Source organism: Equus asinus, chromosome 9 (assembly GCF_041296235.1).
Source record: "Equus asinus isolate D_3611 breed Donkey chromosome 9, EquAss-T2T_v2, whole genome shotgun sequence".
Taxonomy (NCBI): domain Eukaryota; kingdom Metazoa; phylum Chordata; class Mammalia; order Perissodactyla; family Equidae; genus Equus; species Equus asinus.
Window position 1 is genome coordinate 3,744,385 of NC_091798.1, and position 18,446 is coordinate 3,762,830.

The 18,446-nt window shown below is 52.5% G+C and overlaps 2 protein-coding genes and 2 non-coding genes across 11 annotated transcripts; 3 read left to right on the forward strand and 1 right to left on the reverse strand.

Annotated features, from left to right (window-relative positions):
* The first annotated feature begins 1,906 nt into the window (after positions 1–1,906).
* Positions 1,907–6,921, forward strand: RACK1 (receptor for activated C kinase 1). The gene is made up of 8 exons (XM_014832773.3): positions 1,907–2,343; positions 3,434–3,605; positions 4,149–4,296; positions 4,545–4,640; positions 5,064–5,174; positions 5,603–5,743; positions 6,313–6,423; positions 6,805–6,921. The coding sequence occupies exons 1-8, from the start codon at positions 2,235–2,237 to the stop codon at positions 6,868–6,870; spliced, it is 954 nt and encodes a 317-aa protein (XP_014688259.1). The 5' UTR covers positions 1,907–2,234; the 3' UTR covers positions 6,871–6,921.
* Positions 2,589–2,656, forward strand: LOC123289097 (small nucleolar RNA SNORD95). The gene has a single exon (XR_006532864.1). It is a non-coding gene; the product is annotated as a small nucleolar RNA SNORD95 (small nucleolar RNA).
* On the forward strand, positions 3,909–3,987 carry LOC123289094 (small nucleolar RNA SNORD96 family). Its single transcript, XR_006532861.1, has one exon. It is a non-coding gene; the product is annotated as a small nucleolar RNA SNORD96 family (small nucleolar RNA).
* Positions 6,922–8,119: 1,198 nt separating the features above from the next.
* TRIM41 (tripartite motif containing 41) lies at positions 8,120–18,376 on the reverse strand. Of its 8 annotated transcripts, none has more exons than XM_014832772.3 (6): positions 16,843–18,370; positions 13,115–13,210; positions 11,067–11,297; positions 10,492–10,514; positions 10,164–10,291; positions 8,120–9,735 (listed from the first exon to the last, which is right to left on the reverse strand). In XM_014832772.3, the coding sequence occupies exons 1-6, from the start codon at positions 17,653–17,655 to the stop codon at positions 9,131–9,133; spliced, it is 1,896 nt and encodes a 631-aa protein (XP_014688258.2). In that variant the 5' UTR covers positions 17,656–18,370; the 3' UTR covers positions 8,120–9,130. The 8 variants fall into 8 exon arrangements, 7 of the variants coding, with proteins under 7 accessions (XP_014688258.2, XP_044633433.1, XP_070372996.1 ...); XM_044777498.2 differs by having other exon boundaries at positions 11,067–11,330; positions 16,843–17,789; XR_011505689.1 differs by lacking the exon at positions 10,492–10,514 and having other exon boundaries at positions 16,843–18,362.
* Between the last annotated feature and the right edge of the window lie 70 nt (positions 18,377–18,446).

Here is an 18,446-nt window from a genome sequence, read left to right on the forward strand (position 1 = left end):
CCCATCGGCATCACCTCCAGGACAGGGGAGACCGGGGGTGGTTGGAGGAAAACTGAGAAGTGGAAAGCCTGAATCCGGCAGGGTCTGGTGGCCGGGGCAGTCCACTGCATTCCATGTCTCCCTCCCCTCCGCTGGCATCGCCGTCGCGGTCCTGGTGGGCTCCAGAGCAAAATTCGAATTCTCACCCCAAAGGAGGGGGCACTGCTAGAACCGTCTTACAGAGTAAGAGACGGTCGCGGGGAAGGGCACCTTCCGCGGCCTCGGCCTCGGGAGGCGGGGCGGCCAGGGGCGTGGCTACCCGGGAACGCCAGCCTCTGGAACGGGCCGGCGGTCCAGAAGGTCCCATCCGGAGGGAGCCGGAGGCCCTACCTCACGGATGCTGATTCCACAGGGGCTCCCTGGGCAATGTTCAAGAAACAGAGCCGGGCGAGGTTTCCCGAGGGGGGGAAATGTAATAATGTGACTGAAAGTCGATGTCTTTGGGGAGAGGACGTAGGGGGTGGAGGAAGGAGAGCTCTTAAGGGTAGAGAAGTGCTCTGCGCACCCAGGGCCAGCCAGGAAAGCCCTGGCGCGGCCGCTCCAGTCCACACCCTGACGCGCGGAGTCGCTCAGCTTTCCATTTGTGCCAAGAGCCCAGGGGGCGCAGGCACGACCAGAGTCGTGGGCAGCGAGCTTGATGCTGGGGTGGGTGAAGGTAGGGGGTCCCCAAGACCACAGGAGAAGCAAGACACGTGGGTCGAGTCGACTTCAGTGTTGGAAAAGCTAAAGGACAGCCAGTTGGGGTTGCCAAAGAGGCAAGCGACGTCCACTGCTGGGACCCCTGAAGGAGGCGTCAGGCTGGGGAGGAGAGCCAGGACAGCGCCCTGAGGAGCCGAGGTCCTTCCCCGAGCCTACGAGGCCATCTGCCAACCGCCTCCACTTCCTTCTCACTGTCCGTCCTCAGCGCCTCCAACGCTCTAGCTCGGGACCTCTGCACTGCCTCCTCTCTGAGTGAAATCCCCCATCCCTGCCCTCTGACTAGAACATTCTCCATACCCACGGGGCGCTCTCCCGCATCTCTTTCGAGTCCTTGTTCCCCCCGCCAGCGAATGTACACTCCAAAAACGCAGGTGCCGACTGTCTTGTTCGCAGCAGGTGCTCCCGCAGCCGCGCGCGTTTACTGCCCGGCATTGCTCCGGGGCGCGCCCGAACTTCCCCGTAACTCGCTCAGTCTCCGCAGCGCCACGCGCGAAGGCGTCGTTCCACAGACGAGAGCCTAGGGCCAACACGGCCTGCAAGCAGAGGACTGAGGGGTACGAGGGCTCGCCCTTTATTCCGCGCGGCCGCCGGCGGTGCCTGTCACCCTGATCTGGCCGCTCCCTCTCAGACACCCGCGGGCGCTGCCGGCCCAGCCTCTCGGGCGGGGAGCTCGCGCGCTCCCGGCCTCCCGGCCCGCGGCCGCCCGGGTGCTCAGGCCCGGGGCCCCGCACGCGGAGGCACGTCCTCCCGGGCCGCTCCGTCCCTGAGGGCGCTCCGCGCAGCCCACAGGCCGCCTTCTCTCCCGTCCCCCGCCGGCCTTCCGCTCCGGCACTCAGGCGCCTCCGTCCGGCCCGGCGAAGCCCCTCCGGGCACGGCGTGCCTCGGCCGGTGTCAGGCAGAAGCCTCGGGAGGGACGGCAGCGCTGCGCGGCGTCGGTCCTGGCTGAGGACTTCACCCGGGCGCTGTGTACTGGAAAAGCCGCAGGCCGTCTTTCCCGCCGCGGACCCCGCCACTCGCGGCTGCGGCTCGGGGCCAAGCTCGCCCTCAGTGGCCGGAGCTCCGGCGGAAGGCGGGCGCGCGCTGCGCCGCGTAGGGCCGCGGCAGCCGGCCGAGCCTATGGGAGCGCGCCGGCACGGCCCCGCCTCCGCTTCGTGGACGTCGCGCTGCAATCAACGTTTGAGGTGCCGTTTCGAGCCCTCGGGCGTGTTGATTTCGGAATGTATTTGTACAGCGCTGCCCAGTTCTGTTGCGTGGCGGAGGGGACCCTGTGGTCGTGTTATTTCGCCTCGTCCTAGGCAAGACACGGCAGCGCCATCTTGAGCGGGAGTGACCCATAGGGGTCGCCATTTTGCTCGAGCGGGCGGGTATATCCGGTTCCGGTTGGAGGCGGTCTCTCTTTTCCTCGGCGGGGCCGCGGCGGCAGCGGCCGTGGTGCTGGTGTCTGACTATCCGGTTCCATCCTCGTCGCTGCGGCGACACCCGCACCCGCCGCCGCCATGACCGAACAGATGACCCTTCGTGGCACCCTCAAGGGCCACAACGGCTGGGTAACCCAGATCGCTACCACCCCGCAGTTCCCAGACATGATACTGTCGGCCTCGCGAGGTAGGGCTGAGGTGTGGGGCGGAGGATCGGGGAAGAAGGGAGTTGCGCGCGCCGCTGGCTGGGCTAGTGGCGCGCGAGTTGGCGACCCGGAAAACTCCGTCCGGGGCTGAGTGGGGCACGCACCCTTGCCTATCCCACAGCCCAGGCGAGCCCGTGGCTGCCGGGAGGGTGGCGGCGTGGGCCCCCTTGCTCTCTGCCCGTCTGCGTGCAGGTGGGGCTCGGCGTGGGCCAGAAGCCGGGCGGGCGCGGCGGTGATGCACCCAACATGCCATCTGAGCGCCCGTGCTGAGACCCAGAGGCTGTTTCTGAGCCGCCGCCCGCCGTCGCGGCGGGGCCGTGGGGGCGCCGGTCTGCCTCAGCCCTCCTGCCCCGCTCTTCCTTCTCGGGCTGGTGCACCGACTGCGTCTGCGCCACAGCGTTCGGTGGCCAGAGGCTGGGATCGCCTGAGACTTAAGAGCTTGCTGAGTGGTGCCCGTGTCAGTGACGGCGTCCGAGTGCGGCGTGTGGAGCGACTTTCTAAACTGAGTGCTCTGGCGGCCCTCGGCCCTGGTCGCCACAGCTGCTGCTTGTGCAGCAGACCTCAGATGAGTCTCGAAATAGATGTCGAATTGGTCAGGATGTCAGAAAGGGGAATCCAAGAGCTTGGGTGAAGTTCTGTTCACCTTAACTTCTCATGGTACCGCTTAGGTCTACTCCCCTGTTTATTCTTTTTTTTGTTTTTGTTTTGAGGAATATTAGCCCTGAGCTAACATCCATGCCCATCTCACTCTACTTTGTATGTGGGATGCTGCCACAGCATGGCTTGAGCGGTGGGTAGGTCTACACCCAGGATCTGAACCTGCGAAGCAGTGTGTGCACCTTAACAGCTGGACCATCTGGTCAGCCCTGCCTCTTATTCCTGAGCAGTGAGTCACGTGGCCTTGGCTAGTAACTGCTCACAAAGCCTGCATTTCCCCTTCCCACCTAAGTGTCCTTAACTTGTCTTGTAAATCCACTGGTGACTTGGAGGCATCCTGGATTAGCCCGTAGGTGAGCAAGTGGGCTGCAAAGTTCCTCACTGGCTTTCCTTTTCTGTTTTACTTTTCCTTAGACAAGACCATCATCATGTGGAAGCTGACCAGGGATGAGACCAACTACGGCATCCCACAGCGTGCTCTTCGAGGTCACTCCCACTTTGTTAGTGACGTGGTCATCTCTTCAGATGGCCAGTTTGCCCTCTCAGGCTCCTGGGATGGAACCCTTCGCCTCTGGGATCTCACAACGCAAGTAGCTGCTCACTTAGTTCTAGGGCCTTGGGGAAAACCGGGGCAGAAATGAGGTAGCTGTTGGGAAGTGGTTTTCTAGTGGTGACCAGGTCCGCTGAGGGCACTGTAAGGTGCAGAATACCTGGAGAAGTGGTTGGCGTGGTTTGGCCTCCCTCCTTGTTGCTCTTGAGGAGTGATGTAGCATTCTTGAGCAGTGGTCTGGTGAGCAGTTTTGTCAGATAACTGCACTTGGGAACAGGTGACAGTTTGAACCTGTTTTATCTTGGGAGTTCAGTCTTCGGATGATCGGGTATAATGGAGGATCCTGGTGATGACAGACGACATTGTCAGCCAATCCCCACGTGGGAATGAGGACATGTCCTGCAATTCTGAAGGGATTCTCTGCCATTGTTCTCAGCCAAACCCCTGCTGTGATCAGAGCCATGACTAGGGTTTTGTGAGTAATGCAGCTCTGCTGGGACAGGAAAAAGGCCAGGGAAACAGTCTGACTGGAAGAATGTTTGCAAATTGTCTGGAGAGTGACCAAGTTCTCCTCCTCAGGGGCACCACCACACGCCGATTTGTGGGCCATACCAAGGATGTGCTGAGTGTGGCATTCTCCTCTGACAACCGGCAGATTGTCTCTGGCTCCCGAGATAAAACCATCAAGCTATGGAATACTCTGGGTGTATGCAAATACACTGTCCAGGTAAAGTGAAGGCACATGCAGAGAGCACGTTGAAGGTTCTCTTCCACTTTCCTTAACCTTGGCCTTATGTGGTGATTTCAAGCCTCATCTGGAATCTAAAGGGGTTGTGTTGATCTTCAAGGTTTGGGTTCTAGGGATATGAATGCAAGGCTGTCAACATGTATCCCATGTAACATAGGGGAGGGGTGGGGGTCTAGACTTTTATGAGACAAGACAGTTTTGCCTTGTGTCCTTTCCGTTCTCTGTAGGATGAGAGCCACTCGGAGTGGGTGTCTTGTGTCCGCTTCTCACCCAACAGTAGCAATCCCATCATTGTCTCCTGTGGCTGGGACAAGCTAGTCAAGGTGAGTTTGGAGCAGGGGTGTGGGCCTTTACCAGCTGGAATATGTTCCTGCTGCCTCCCAGGTGGTCAGAGGCCAGAGGCTCCAACTTTGAAAGCTTTGTCCCTCAGTTGACATTTTTCCTCTTGCTGTTTTCTCAATACAGGCCATTAGTGTTTGACATTTTGTTTGAAGTAGCTAATTGATGAACCCAGAGTCCCTTGTAAGGCAAAACACATAGCATTTGTTACCTGTTTTATTTCTAACGGCTTTCAAGTGGCCAAGACAAATTCTTTAACCTTTTTGTTACTGATAGAATAAAAAAATGGCTACCCTATCCAGGAATGCTTTTAAAAAGTGTGTCATGCCTTTTCCATTAAGCTTGAGCTCTGCTGACCCTGGCTGCTCCATTAGCCGGGTTCTTTACCTATGACCCCCTAAATTTAGGTGTGGAATTTGGCAAACTGCAAGCTGAAGACCAATCACATCGGCCACACAGGCTACCTGAACACTGTCACTGTCTCTCCGGATGGATCCCTCTGTGCTTCTGGAGGCAAGGTATTCAGAGGCCAGGAGCCTCCTGCTCAATGGGGGACAGTGTCTTAGAAAGGATACTTAACACAATAGCATTCCAAGAATAAGTGTTTCTAAAGATCACTTTCTGAAGATGACATAGATGAGGCAGTGTTTCAGGGACAGGAGTTTCTTCTGTAAAGCTTGTTTCTTGAAGCTAGCGAGCTTATGGTCCTGTTTTTTCAGAACTCAGTGGTATATTTAGAAGTTGTCAGAGACCTTTGGTGGGGTTGGCGAGGTCATGCATTGAAGGAAAGGTTAATAGAGATAAGTATTGGTACTTGAGTTGTCAGCTTTTGGCAAGTTCAGCATACGAGAGGGAAGTTAAACAGCTAAGACAGAATCTTGACACAGGTGGGGTTCACATCTGGAAGAGATCACGTCACCCTGACTCACCTTCCCTGTTTGCTCAGGATGGCCAGGCCATGCTTTGGGATTTAAATGAAGGCAAGCACCTTTACACACTAGATGGTGGGGACATCATCAACGCCTTGTGCTTCAGTCCCAATCGCTACTGGCTCTGTGCTGCCACAGGCCCCAGCATCAAGATCTGGGTGAGTGTGGGCTACAGTTGGGACCAAGTACCTAGCTGCACTCTGCCAGACGTGGCATTGTGATTTCCCAAGTGTGTCATCTGACTCACTGCTAGGATTTGAGCTTCCTGAACAACTGCTAGCTGTCACACTGTCCTTGGAGACTCAGGAGAAGCGGGTTAAAAGTTGCTGAGATTGGGATTTGCAATGATGGGAAAGCTTTGCCTTCTTGAAAGGGATGACCGATTGTAACAACTTAACCCACACTCAGCAAAATTGACATTTTGGTCTGGATAATTCTTTGTGGGGGGGTGAGGGGTGGGTAGGTGTATTTTAGAATGTATAGCAGCATCCCTGGCCTCTGCTCCCCACTAGATTCCTGTAGCAAACTCCCTTTCCCTTAGTGACAACCAAAAATGCCTCTAGGCATTGCTAGATGTCCTTCAGGGGATGAAAAATCGTTCTCTGTTGGGAATCACCGAGTGCAAAGCGGCTTTTGAAAGGGGACATGCTTGTCTTGAGGTTTAAGTGTCAGTGGCATTAAAGTGTAAAGTGTTGCGTGTCCTTACTCACGTTTTGCCTTTCCCCAGGACTTGGAGGGCAAGATCATTGTAGATGAACTGAAGCAAGAAGTTATCAGTACCAGCAGCAAGGCAGAGCCACCCCAGTGCACTTCTCTTGCCTGGTCTGCTGATGGCCAGGTAAGAGTGTCTGTCTTTGGGTGCCTCAGCTTCTACCTTCTCTATCTCCTTTCTGTTCTTAGTGTGTCTTGTGTGCCAATGACAAGATGAGCCAAGTTGATTTGGGAGGACCTAGTTAGCTGTGCCAGTGAACATAACAATATGTCTTCCTGCATCGGAAGGAAGATTGATCTGGAGGGCAGTGGTTATCTGTCTTCGATTAACACCCTGCCTGATTTGACCAGTTTATAAATGTATGAATCCTTACTACCAACTGTTGCTAGCATAATCATCGCCCACAATTGGGTAGAGCGAGGATCTTAAAAGTATCTTTGTTACATCAGTGGGACTGTAGAGTTCCATGGCTCTGACCTGACTTACGCTGTCGTTTGTCCCTTGCAGACTCTGTTTGCTGGCTACACGGACAACCTGGTGAGAGTGTGGCAGGTGACCATCGGCACCCGCTAGAAATACATGGCAAGCTTTAGAAATAAAAAACTGGGTTTTAACTTTGAGAAAGTGTCTTTCTGTGATGAGCCAAAAAAGCCACTTCCTATGCTGTGCTGCTTATAGGTTAAAAAGTCTCTTCAGTTAAGATACTGACAAACTGGAAGCAAGGTGGTGAAAAAAATGGGCAGGTAAACAAGACTTAGGGGAGAAGAGATGTCATAGACTCCCTGTAGGGTTTGGGTGGCATCAGATGTGACATGGAACTTATACAGGGTAGGTTCCCCAACTTGCTTCATCACAATGTCCTATATTTCAGATACAGATTTTTAGGGCTTCCCTTAAATTGTTCTTGAGTGAATTCTTCTAGTTCTTGAGTGATTATTCCAAAGTGGTTGCAGTTGGTTTAGGTTCTTGGGTCCAACTCTCAACACAGAAGAAAGAACTGAAAAAACATGCATTTTGTAATGCCTTGAAAGGTAAGATTATAATTCAGACAACATTCTGAAACTCGCCAGGTTAGCATTGTCTACATCAAATTGGGGCTTTGGTTAAAAATGGAGAATTTTTTTTAAAACCCTTTAGGGCAAGGGAACTCTCACCAGAAGAATTGCTGCTTAATAACAGCAACTTTTGACTCCTTCCATAATGGGAAATTAAAAACTGTAGAATAGTCTGCAGGCATTCATAAATAGGATCACAGCTGGCTTTTTCTCACGGAGTGGCTAAATGACAAGCGCAGTGTATTGGAGTGGCCTATATGTACCCTCCTTTTTCTCCTCCAACTCAACAGTGGTATTCAGGCCTCTCCCTGGCTTCAGCTTCAACTTTGTGGGACTTGAACTAGATAGAATCACACATAAAAAAGACTTTGGAAATGTAGTGTTCCTAGGTCCTGGACTTGAGAGCCATGAGTGTAGTGATTGTTGGGAAAACTGTCCTAAATCCTCACAGCAGTGATAGAAAGGAAGTGGAAAATGATTTTAAGTAGATTCTTAAGGGCATGGCAATAAAGAAAGTTGGTAGGATAGTCAAATAAGGGGAGAAGGGTAGGATTTGTACCTCAATCTGTTGAAACAGGATCATGCCTGCTAAGTGCTCACCAAGTGTGTGACAGGTACCAAGGACACATATTCGGGAAAGGTGCAATTAACCAGTTTTCTGGCATCTCATTTACTGAAGGGACTGGCTTAGTGCAGAAGAAATCAGATGCCTTCTAAGTTACATCCTCAAGCAGGTTCTGCTCATCTAAAGGAATGGACTCCACAAAAGCAGCAAATAAACCTTTTATTTCCACAACACAGTCCATCTTCCTTGTCCCTCTCCCTCAGGAACGTAAAACGACCTCAGCCATCAAAGCAGAGGACAAAAGCTGATAAGTGACAGAAGGCAAGGAGTTACTAGAAAAATAGATTATACCCAAGGCTGTCCTGGGGCATCCAAACCCCTGTGCCCAGGCCCCCAGTCAAGGCTTGCCACATGGAGGGAACTAAAAGACATGGAGAGAAACTGACAAACTCCACTGAGCATAAGGGCAAGGAGCTGGACAGTGAAAACACCTGGAGAGAGAGGATGGGTGAGCTTTGCTTCCGGATTGAGCATTGGAAAAAGGAGGGGGAGAAAATAATTTATTGGGTGATGTAATGGTATGTAGTTTCAATGATGTCCACTGTTCTAGACCTCTCAACTGAGGCTAAATTCTGGCCAGTCTATGGAGGTAGAAATTGGGGATGGAAGGAAAGTTTAGAATCCCTTCTACTTCCCCCCGAGAGTAAGACATTTCCCAGCTGTACCCTTTGCCCAGCCTGCCTCCCCAAAAAAGCTTCCAAATCCCTTGGCTAAAATTTGCACCAGAAAATGGAACTGCAGTGGGGGCTGTCATGAGTATTGCTCAAATCCTCCAGTCTCAGAACTGATGTGAAGGTTGAGGAGCAGGGGTGGGGAAAGGGAAGTTAGTAATGAAACTACAGTCTCCCCTCAGCCCCTACTCAAACTCAGACCCCTAGGCCCACAGGAAGGGATGACCAGGCAGCTGTTCTCTTCAGGGACCCATGCAGACCTGTTTGACACATAGTACGTAAGAGAAGGCCAAGCTGGCGGCCAGGAAGGTTCTTTAGGCTCCTAGAGATGCAGGGTCCTGGGGTCAAAAGAGGGGGCAGGAAGCAATGCAGTAACAGTGGGAGGAGCCTTTGAGCCCGCAAGCTTATGGGCCACCTTGAACCACCACCTGCCCCCACCCCCCCAGTGCTGACTAGAGAGGCTCCTGCGGGTGGCAGGCTGATCAAGGGCAGAGCTTGATGCGGGTGCCCTTGGAGAGCACGCGGAAGAAAGGGAAGACACGCTCGCCCAGGAAAGCAGCAGAGAATGTGTGCACGTGGGCCAGAGTCTCGGCGTTGTAGAAGCCCAGGCGCCCAGCCTCATAGTCCAGGTACACGCCAAAGCGTCTTGGTTTCTCACTTGGGCTCAGCAGTGTCTGCTCCGTTGAGCTCTGTGCCTGGTAGCGTTTACCGTTGGTGCCCACACACCACACTTCCCGCTGGAGCAGGGGCTGCTGGGGCAGGTGGAGCCGGCGGCGGCGATGATGATGGCGTGAGGAGGAGCTAGCATCCCCGCTGCCCACAGAGGACCCCCCAGAGCCCACCTTCTCCTTATGATGGGTCGATTCACGGGCAGCGCCCACCGCCCAGCCCCGCCGCCCGCCCACCTCTACCTCCCAGTAGTGCCGGCCAGAGCGGAAGCCCTGGGCCCCCAGTACACAGCAGTCGCCCGAGAAGCGCTTGGAATGGTCAGCAACCTCCTGCCGCCGCTCTGCCAGGCGGACCCCTCGGCAGTCAGGGGACAGCATCAGGGCCGGGTGAGCCGTGTCAGGGTCCAGTGTCAGGTCCACTTGGGAGAGGAGAGAACAGATATGCCAGGGCTGGAACGACTTAATCGATCAGCAGCGAATTCCAAGGTTCAGCCATTCCTGCTACCCTCCCTTTCACCTCCTTCCGCCCATCCAACCGTTCTCAGCTCCCTACCCCCTCCTAAAGGCCAGGCTCAAGTTCTTAACGGGCTCCACCTCTTTCTCCACTCTTGTTTCCAGGACACCAGACAGGTCTTCCCTCGGCCCTGGCTATTCTGGTCACCTCCCCACCCCCAGCACCTACCTGGGCTAGGACAAAAGCTACTCTTGCCTTGAAGCCCCAGGTGGCCTGCCTTTATCCTGCTCCATCTCAGCACCCACTTTTCCCCCAGGGGCAAATTCCCTCAGAACCCAATCTCAGGTCTGTGAAGGGAAAGGCAAAGGAAGGTCTTACAGGTGACCTCCCTACCTCGGGCAGCCTGACAGAACATCCGGCTCATTTTCCTTACGATGGCGTCTGTCAGGAAGTCATGGCTATGAGGTTGACACGGGTCAGGGGACCAGATCTCGGGGGGCTGCAGCTGTACCTCTTCACACCTGGAGGAAGGGGACCGGGCAGGGGGTGGGACCATGATATTCCCAGAGGGCAGAGCAGAAACTGAGGGGAAGGAGAGGAGGATCCAGGAGGCAGAAACTTGGGTCCTGGGGAAGGAAGGAGAGGAGCGGGGTATCCAAGAGAGGCAGGGATGGGGAACCAAATGCCACTGGGTCACAACAGATAAAGGGTAGGAACACACCTATTGAAAGTCTCCTTGATGTCCTGGGAATAACAGAAACAAAAAAAGGGAGAGGGAAAAAGAGACAAAGAGAGAGTCAGCTGCACTGGGATGGCTCCTTTCTCCCAATCTGATTCCAGCCAGAGAAAGGAAGGACTGAACTTGAACAGGGAGGGAGAAAAAGCACCCTCAAGGGCTTCAACAAACGCGCATCCGTCTCAATCATTCCTATGCCTCAGCACGCCTAACTCTTCTCATCCTGTGAGCCCAGTAACAGAATTTTCAACCTCAGTGAAAGAATTTTCACAAGGGACTTGGTCATCTTTCGGGATGTCATTGTCAAAAATTCTTTCCTCAATTCTCATTTAAAACTTTCCTTCTCCAGCTCAATCTTGTTTCTTTTCACTAGGTATAATCATTGCACACACACCACATTCTGTCTCCAGCCTCAAAAAACCTTTTGGTCTTCAGGTTAAGTCATTGTGGGTTCCTCCCAAGGAGAAGAGAGGCAGCTCTGGACAGGTGTCTGGTAAGCAGTGCCTGACAGAGCAAGCACAGGGTGCTGGGGGGCAAACAGACAAGGAGGTACTGCTCACCTGGAGCAGCCGCAGGCCCCCTTGCTGGCTCCGTTCCTGGGCCTCGGCCAGCAGGCGGCTCAGCTGGGTAGCCTGCTCCGCGAGTCGGTTGGCTGCTGCTCCTGCTCGCCCCAGCTGGGCTTCGTGCATCTCTCGGAGGCGCCGCTCCAGCCCTGCTTGTTCTTCAGCCAGAAACCGTGTCAGCCGCCCAAACTCTGAGGCCACAGCTGCCAGCTCTGACTTCATCTGGCTCTGGGATGATGCAAAGGGGATGGTGGATACCACCTCAACACACAGAAACATAAACCTCTAGTTTTGCAACTGCTGCCCCTCAATCCAAGGCAAAGAAGCCCTATATCCCAAATGGAAAGAGGCTCCTGTTCCCTTCTCCACCTCTCAGCTTTACCAGGTACCACTCCCACACTCCTGGCACGATGGTCCTAAACTCTGCCTGTAACACTCATCTCCACCTGGGCTACTTAAGTTGACTACCTGACTCATTCTTCAGGTCCAACCTTAAATATTTCCTGAGAGAAGCCTGGCCTCCCTCTCCAGATCTAAATCAGGACTACTTGATCCTGATTTCATTGTACAAATAACACTGCATCTCCTCAAGGCAGCTATCTCAATCTGAAATGGTATGTTTATATTGGAGTACCTTTTAACCTTTCCCCCACTGCACCCTAAGCTGTTTGCCAGAGGATCCTCCGACCCTGGCACAGCACCACCCAGAGTAGGTGATTGGTAAGAATTTTTTGAAACCAATGAATAAAAAATTCAGGAATCAAGATAGGAAGTTAGGGTCCTGACTACACCACTAGTAACCTTGGGAAAGTCAGTGAATCCTTTTAGATCAGGAGTTGGCAAACTTTTTCTATAAGGGCCAGATAATATTTTACACTTTAAGGGCCAAGAGGCAAAATCAAGGATATTATGTTGGTACTTCTGTATATAATGAGAGAGAACTTCTGCCCACTCCCACCCCATTTGCCTGGGCTGAGCAATCCTGGATGGTAGGCACAATTTTCACCCAGATATCAGCTAGAGACATTCTTGGGACAAAGTAACAGGCCAGAGTGGGGAGGGAAGTCCAGCTGGCCAAGAAGGTGAAGAAAACAGTCAGTTTTAGTCTCTGTCCCAGTAACACTCAGATCCTGACAACCTCTCTGCACACCAGAAGTGCAAAAGTCTCAACTTGGGCAGCTGGCTGGCAGCAAGATAACTCCCCAACTCCCAGACTCAGATTCTACCACTCAGTCCTGGCAGGTGCCAGCAGCAGAGTCCCTAAGGGGTAGGTGGCAATGAATGAGTACGGGTCCTAGGAAGTGGCAAGCCCCAGCCACTGCCCAGGGCAGGAGGCATGGGAGGGACAGCAGAAGAAGTCGGACAGGAGGGATGTCCTGGTCTCTGAAGCTCAGTGCCAGGCCATTCCAGTGCCTGCTGGCCTTACATAAACAGGCAGAGGGTGACGGATGGGAATTAGGGAAAAAATATCTAAAAATACTCCTTGGAGAGGGTTAAGCAATAATGAAAAAAGGCTGAGAAACACTAGAAGATATATGAACTAGAAGATATTAGGCCTCTGCTATGCTAATATTTACTAATTGCTCCCCTCCACTAAACACCCTGGCTCCCTCTCTTGCCTAGGACTGCTCTGCCCACCACCAGCCATCTATTCTGGAACCTGGGGCTTCTCTGAGGGTTGCCACGTGGATCCTTCTTTGCCCATTTCTTCCCTCTGTGCTGTCTCGTGTGGTGGGCACAGCAGTGTGGGGCACCAGCTCTGGGGTTAGGTGTCCAGGGTGGTAAGCCTGCCTCTACAGCCTCGGGCCAAGCACCCAACCTCTCCAAGTCAGGCCTGTTTTCACTCCATTGTGAACAAAATAAACATACATATCCCCTGACCCACTAAGGTCCCTTTCTCTTCAAAACCCTAGGAAAGTAATGTCTCTCCCAGGCCTTGGCTGCCCCTCTCCCTTGCATTTAGTCACCATTTGCACAAGTGGGCAGCCCATCTTCCCTGCCCTGACCACAGAGCCAGTCAGCCCCTGCCAAGGACATTCACCCACCTTCAGCTCTGTCACCCGCCTCTCCTCCTTGGCCTTCATCTTCTGCACAGCCTCCAGGTGCTTCCTCAGTGGTTCTACATGTCCCTGCAGTTTGGCCTAAGGGAATGAAAAAAGGAAGGTTGGAGGCCTGGGCTGAGAGAGGGCCTTGCCCTCAGAGCTCCCTCCCCCATCCTCCCTGCAGTGGGTCAGGGCTCAAAGCCTGAGCCCCATCACAGGTATTAAATGAACATCACACTCCCTTCTTCCCCTTTCTTCTCTTCAGATGATGAGAAAGGCCTCCAACCCTCCGCCTGCACTCAGGTACAGAAGCTCTGGGTGTGTTCTCTAAAGGTAGGAGCCTGATGACTACGGAGCCCCACACTTAGAGTTGGGGTGGACCTTGCTTGAGCCACTTACTACACAAAGTCCTTCCATATGGATATTCCTGCCTATGGTCCCTTCCCCCTCATAAGCATTCTTCCTCATAACTTTCATCTCTAAATACTCTTTTGATGATTTTGTGCCTCTGCTAAAAATTCTTCAGTAGTTCTCCACCACCTACAAAATAGGAGGTTCTCACTGACCCTATATTTCTAGCCTCCTCTCCTACACCTACCCCTTCTACATAGACTTAGTTTTAGCCCCATAAAATTACTTGTCTTTTCCTGAGTATAATTCCATACCTTTATCCACACTGTTCCTTCTGCCTGAAATAGCCCTTTTCCTGGCACAAGGCATTTTTCCTTCAAAACCCAGCTACCTGACCATAGCCCTGATCCTTCCCATCCCCAACTTATTCTGTAATCCCAAGAAACATGAATACAACCTTTACAATACTTCTTCCCAGGCACTGTAATAATTTTCAAGTGTGCCTCCTCCAAGACACAGGGGCTCCTGGGGGCAGGGGCCTCACTTTACTTTTTTTAATTTCTATGCCTCTCTCTGCCCATCTGCTTTCTCTCTCACTCAATTACTTGCTAAATGGAAAACAAAAACTGTCTCCTCCTAAGGTTTTAACCTTCACAGCAAATAAGCACTTGGCTGTGTGTTCCAATCATCTGTAGCAGAATATTTTTCTCTGAAGGGCAGAGAGACCAGTAAGGGTGAGGTAAGCCCGACCTATCTGCTCTTTCTCTTTTTATCTCCTCTACCACTTCTGCCCTCTCCTTCCTTTTCCTTGAGTGGTAACACAGGGCAGAAGAGCTGAAACCTGCACTCCGACCTGAACCTAAACAGAGACCTGAAGCAAGCCATGCTTCCAGTTTCCTCATCTTAAAATGCGAATTGGGAATAAGAGAATCTACCTCATGGACAGTATGCATAGCACAGTGTCCAGCATGTAGCAAAAGATCAGCAAATGTAACCTAGTATTTCCTACCTAGGCCTAGGCTGTCAATGACAGCCTGATAATAACCCTTGACCTAAATAGGTTATTGACCCAGAGTACAAAAGGCAGTTGTTGCACAGGTAAGTGGCTGTAGAAAAAACTTACAGTAATAATAAGATTACAATCAACCCGTAAGATGAAAATAGCAAAAACTAATTTTGCCTTTTGATATTACTTCCTACTTTTCTCCAGTAGTGTCAATAATTTCAACTCTATTAATTCAGAATTTATGATGTTTAAATTTCCCACTTAGTATTTTTCCTAAATTGTTGACACAAAGTTCATTAAGCACATATCCAAATAGAGTACTATTTAAAAGAAATTTTCAAAGACCTTCAACTTTTTAGGAGCTTCATTTATAGATCATTCGTGGGTTATTACCTATTCAATAAACAAATATTTCTACAAAACAACACTGTGCCAAGCTAGTGCTAGTTAGTGTACATACTTGAAAGGAATAAACTACCTGCCTGTAAAGTAGCCTATAAGTTGGAAAGGGAATCACTTACATTAGTTCTACATAATAAAATTTATGTATTTACATTTGCTGATCAGTTAATGTCAGATGATTTGTGTCCATATGGCCTCCCCAAATTGCAGGGCTCTACTGGGGTGGCATGCAATAGATGTGGCTAACATAAATTAAAATCCAACTTCAGAAGCCATTCGGAAGAGTCCTGCAGGGGAGGGTGGAGGAGTAGTAGAATGCCCACAAATAGTCCACCCAAGGATCCAGCTAACAAACTGACTGCACACTGATGTTAACTAGGAACTAAATTAATTAGGAACTGGCGGAGATAAAAGGGGAGGACTAAAGGAGCTCACCACCTCTCCTAATAATGTAGGGCCTAAAAGACAGGCGATGTTACCAATGCAGTGATTCCCATGCGAGGCCAGGCTTTCTAAAGATATTCTCCCTGCCTCTGATTCAGAATCTCTAGTGTACTTTTGAAAACCTCCCCTAATTATTGGGATAATCAGCCAGTTTTGGCAGTCACTGTGTAGAAGAAATAGTTACTTGTTATGAGGGGATGTAGGTTTGTCTTAGCTGTAGCACTCATAGATCCAGACGTGGTACTCTAAAATTTGGGTACTGATAATACCTAAATGAGGTTACCGTAGTAATCAAGAGAAGGTGCGGAAATACAAGTCATAAAACAAAAAAAGCTCTGTGCAGACCACATAGAAGAAGCTATCCTCTCCTCTTCCTGATCCCACTGCTTCAAACCCATCTGGGCCATCACTGAATTTTGTGCTGGCTGGTTATTTATGCTGGCTGTCTCACAGACAAATCTCCTTTACTTATGTCCAAAAAGAGTCAGGATCAGACGTAGGGCACAAGATATTAACCAAACTAGAATCAGACTCCAGGAAGAAAAGTCACGTCAGAAAAGTCAAACTAACAACAGATATTCAAATGGTGGGGACACTGTTAACAATATGGGCCAGGGGAGAAGGGGTCATAACCAAGTCCATCACTTACTAGTAGCCGTGTGGCCCTAAGTATATTACTTAAATCTTTCTGACTCTGTTTCCCAATCAGTAAAACGGACACAGATACCATATCAAACTCACAGGGTTGTTTTCAGTTTTAAATGAGATAGTCCATAAAAAGTGCTTAGTAAAGTGCCTGGTGTACATAGTAAGTGTTTAGTAAATATTAACTTTTAATCCTGTAGAAATTAAAGTTCAAAGACTCTCAGAGACTTGCCTGAGTGAATTCAGAGCCAGGTGTTCTGACTTAAAAGCCTCTCCCTTTTTTCTGAATTCCCAGGAAGAGTAAAAGTTCTGGTCATTATATCAGACAGATGCAGATCCAACAAAAATCCTTGGGGAGAACCAAGCCATATCTTGGGGTGGGTGGGAAACCCATTAGAAGGCAAGTGCAGAGCATTTGGGTCTGACGCTAGTAGTCATTTCTATGCTCTGGATACTCTAAGCCCTTTCTTGTTCTTTGAGGTCCCAAGTTCTCCCCATCTCCAGGGGTCTCAGTCAAGGAGAGACTTAAGACTAACCCACTGGAAAAAGAGACTGGTAGTAAAGCCCCAGGGGCATGTCACCTGCACGCCTCCACTTAGGGACAGTGGAAGTGTGAAACAGCAGTGGCTTTTCCCCAAAGATATGGCATCACCAGCTTTGCCCAATTTCCTTTGGGGAAGCCAGTCTTCCCTGGTCTTCTTCACTGTGTGTTTTGTCTGTGTACAGGATCCTTCTCACTCTAACCCACCTTAGTGCCAACAAGTCCTTAGATAAGAAAAATCAGCTCATCAGTACACGAGGTTCTTTGGGAGGAAGACGTTTCCTTTCCCAGCTCCTCTTACTTCCTCTCCACCCCGACTCAACTCCCTTCTACTTCTCTCACCTTGTACTCCTGCACCACCTCCTCCAGAGGCACCACGCTGTGCTGTTTGTGGCTCCTGGATTCTCGGCACACCACACAGATGGCTTCTTCATCCACCTCGCAGAAGAGCTTCAGGGCTTCCTGGTGTTTGGGGCAAATGCCCTGCTCGGTCCCCCGGCTCCCTCGACCAGGAGTTGGGTGCATCTGGCGAATCACCTGGACCATGTTGGCCAGCTGCAGGTTGGGGCGGAAGCTCCGCCTCGGAAAGCTCTTCCGGCACTGGGGGCAGGTGAAGCACCTCCGAGGGGCCGGAGGCGGGGGCAGTGGGGTGACGGGGTCTAGGTCGTCTTCCTCCTCCTCCTCCAGCACGTCCTCCTCGTCCTCCTCATCCTCCCCCCTCAGGTCCTCCTCCATGTCCCCCAAGTAGTAGTCCAGGTCTTCCTCCTCGTCCTCCTCCTCCCACACGTAGTCCATGTTGTCCCAGTTGGACCCGCCCATGCCACTGGTCCAGAACACACCCTCCTCTTCCTCCTCGCCGTCCTCCTCCATGTCACCCTCATAGTCTTCATCCCGCATAGGGGTGTCCCACCCCCCACCAGCCCCCACAGCTTCCACTTCCTCCTCCTCGCCGTCCTCCTCCTCCTCCTCCTCCCGGTCTAACTCATCCCTGTCCTCCTCATCCTCCCCTCCCCACAGCTGGGTCACACACACTCGGCAGAAGTTGTGCCCGCAGCCGATGGACACGGGGTCCGTGAAGTAATCCAGGCAGATGGCGCACACCGCCTCCTCCTGAAGGGTCTGCACGGGGTTGGGTGCCATGGCAACGGCAGCCATCTTAGTGTCCAGTCAGCCAGTGTAGATGGGCGGCGGGGGCGGGGGCGGGGGTCTCCCCCTCAGACGCCCTGACGACCCCGCCCCACCCCCAGCCCTGACTCTCCGCGCCTTGCCTCAAGCGCAGCCAGAGAGAGGTCCTCTCGACAACCCACCCCTCCACACACAGTTCCCTACTCCCAGACTATAACCGTGCCTCTGCGAGGGGAGGGGAAAAGCAGAGTGCTACTGCCAAGTCCCTCAGGTGGCCCTGAGTGCAAATCCGCCTCAACGCTCCCTTGGCCTCCTCATAAACCCCCGCCCCTCCCCACTTCCTGGCTCCGCCCCCTCACTTCCGGCCTCCCTCCCAACACTTCCGGCGCTTGCAAGCCACCAAGGCTCGCGGGTTTCCTCCGCGGTCGCGCTACGCCCCCTTTTCCCCCTCTGCCCCCACCGGGACCGTGGGCGACAGGAAGCGGCGAGGAGACGCTCTAGCAGGCACTCGGGAACAGGGCCGGAGGGCTAGAACGATGGAGGCCCACGTCTCTGTGATGCGGGGGAGCGGGGAACGCAGGCGAAACAGAAGGACCGGCCTCCCCCATCCCCTGCCACTGGGGACAAACTTCGGGAGACGGTGGAAGCGCTTGGTGGCCGTCCGCTCTCAGTGCTATGACCGCATCGGCCCCGCGCCATCCTACCGACCGGACACGGAGACCTGCAACAGCGACTCCCCGCAGCCCATGCCGGAAGCGGAGGGGCGGGTCCCCGTGAGCTCCCTGAAGTACTTCCGGCCCTTCCAGGGGAGGACTTTGTTG

Excerpts from the sequence above, each read along its gene's own strand:
- RACK1 (XM_014832773.3), top strand. The coding sequence starts at position 2,235 with ATGACCGAACAGATGACCCTTCGTGGCACCCTCAAGGGCCACAACGGC. Across the intron at positions 3,606-4,148 it reads CGCCTCTGGGATCTCACAAC|GGGCACCACCACACGCCGAT; the intron begins GCAAGTAGCTGC and ends TCTCCTCCTCAG. Across the intron at positions 5,175-5,602 it reads TCTGTGCTTCTGGAGGCAAG|GATGGCCAGGCCATGCTTTG; the intron begins GTATTCAGAGGC and ends CTGTTTGCTCAG.
- TRIM41 (XM_044777498.2), bottom strand. The coding sequence starts at position 17,655 with ATGGCTGCCGTTGCCATGGCACCCAACCCCGTGCAGACCCTTCAGGAG. Across the intron at positions 10,515-11,066 it reads GGGGCCTGCGGCTGCTCCAG|GACATCAAGGAGACTTTCAA; the intron begins GTGAGCAGTACC and ends TGTTATTCCCAG. Across the intron at positions 10,292-10,491 it reads ATCAAGGAGACTTTCAATAG|GTGTGAAGAGGTACAGCTGC; the intron begins GTGTGTTCCTAC and ends CCCTTCCTCCAG.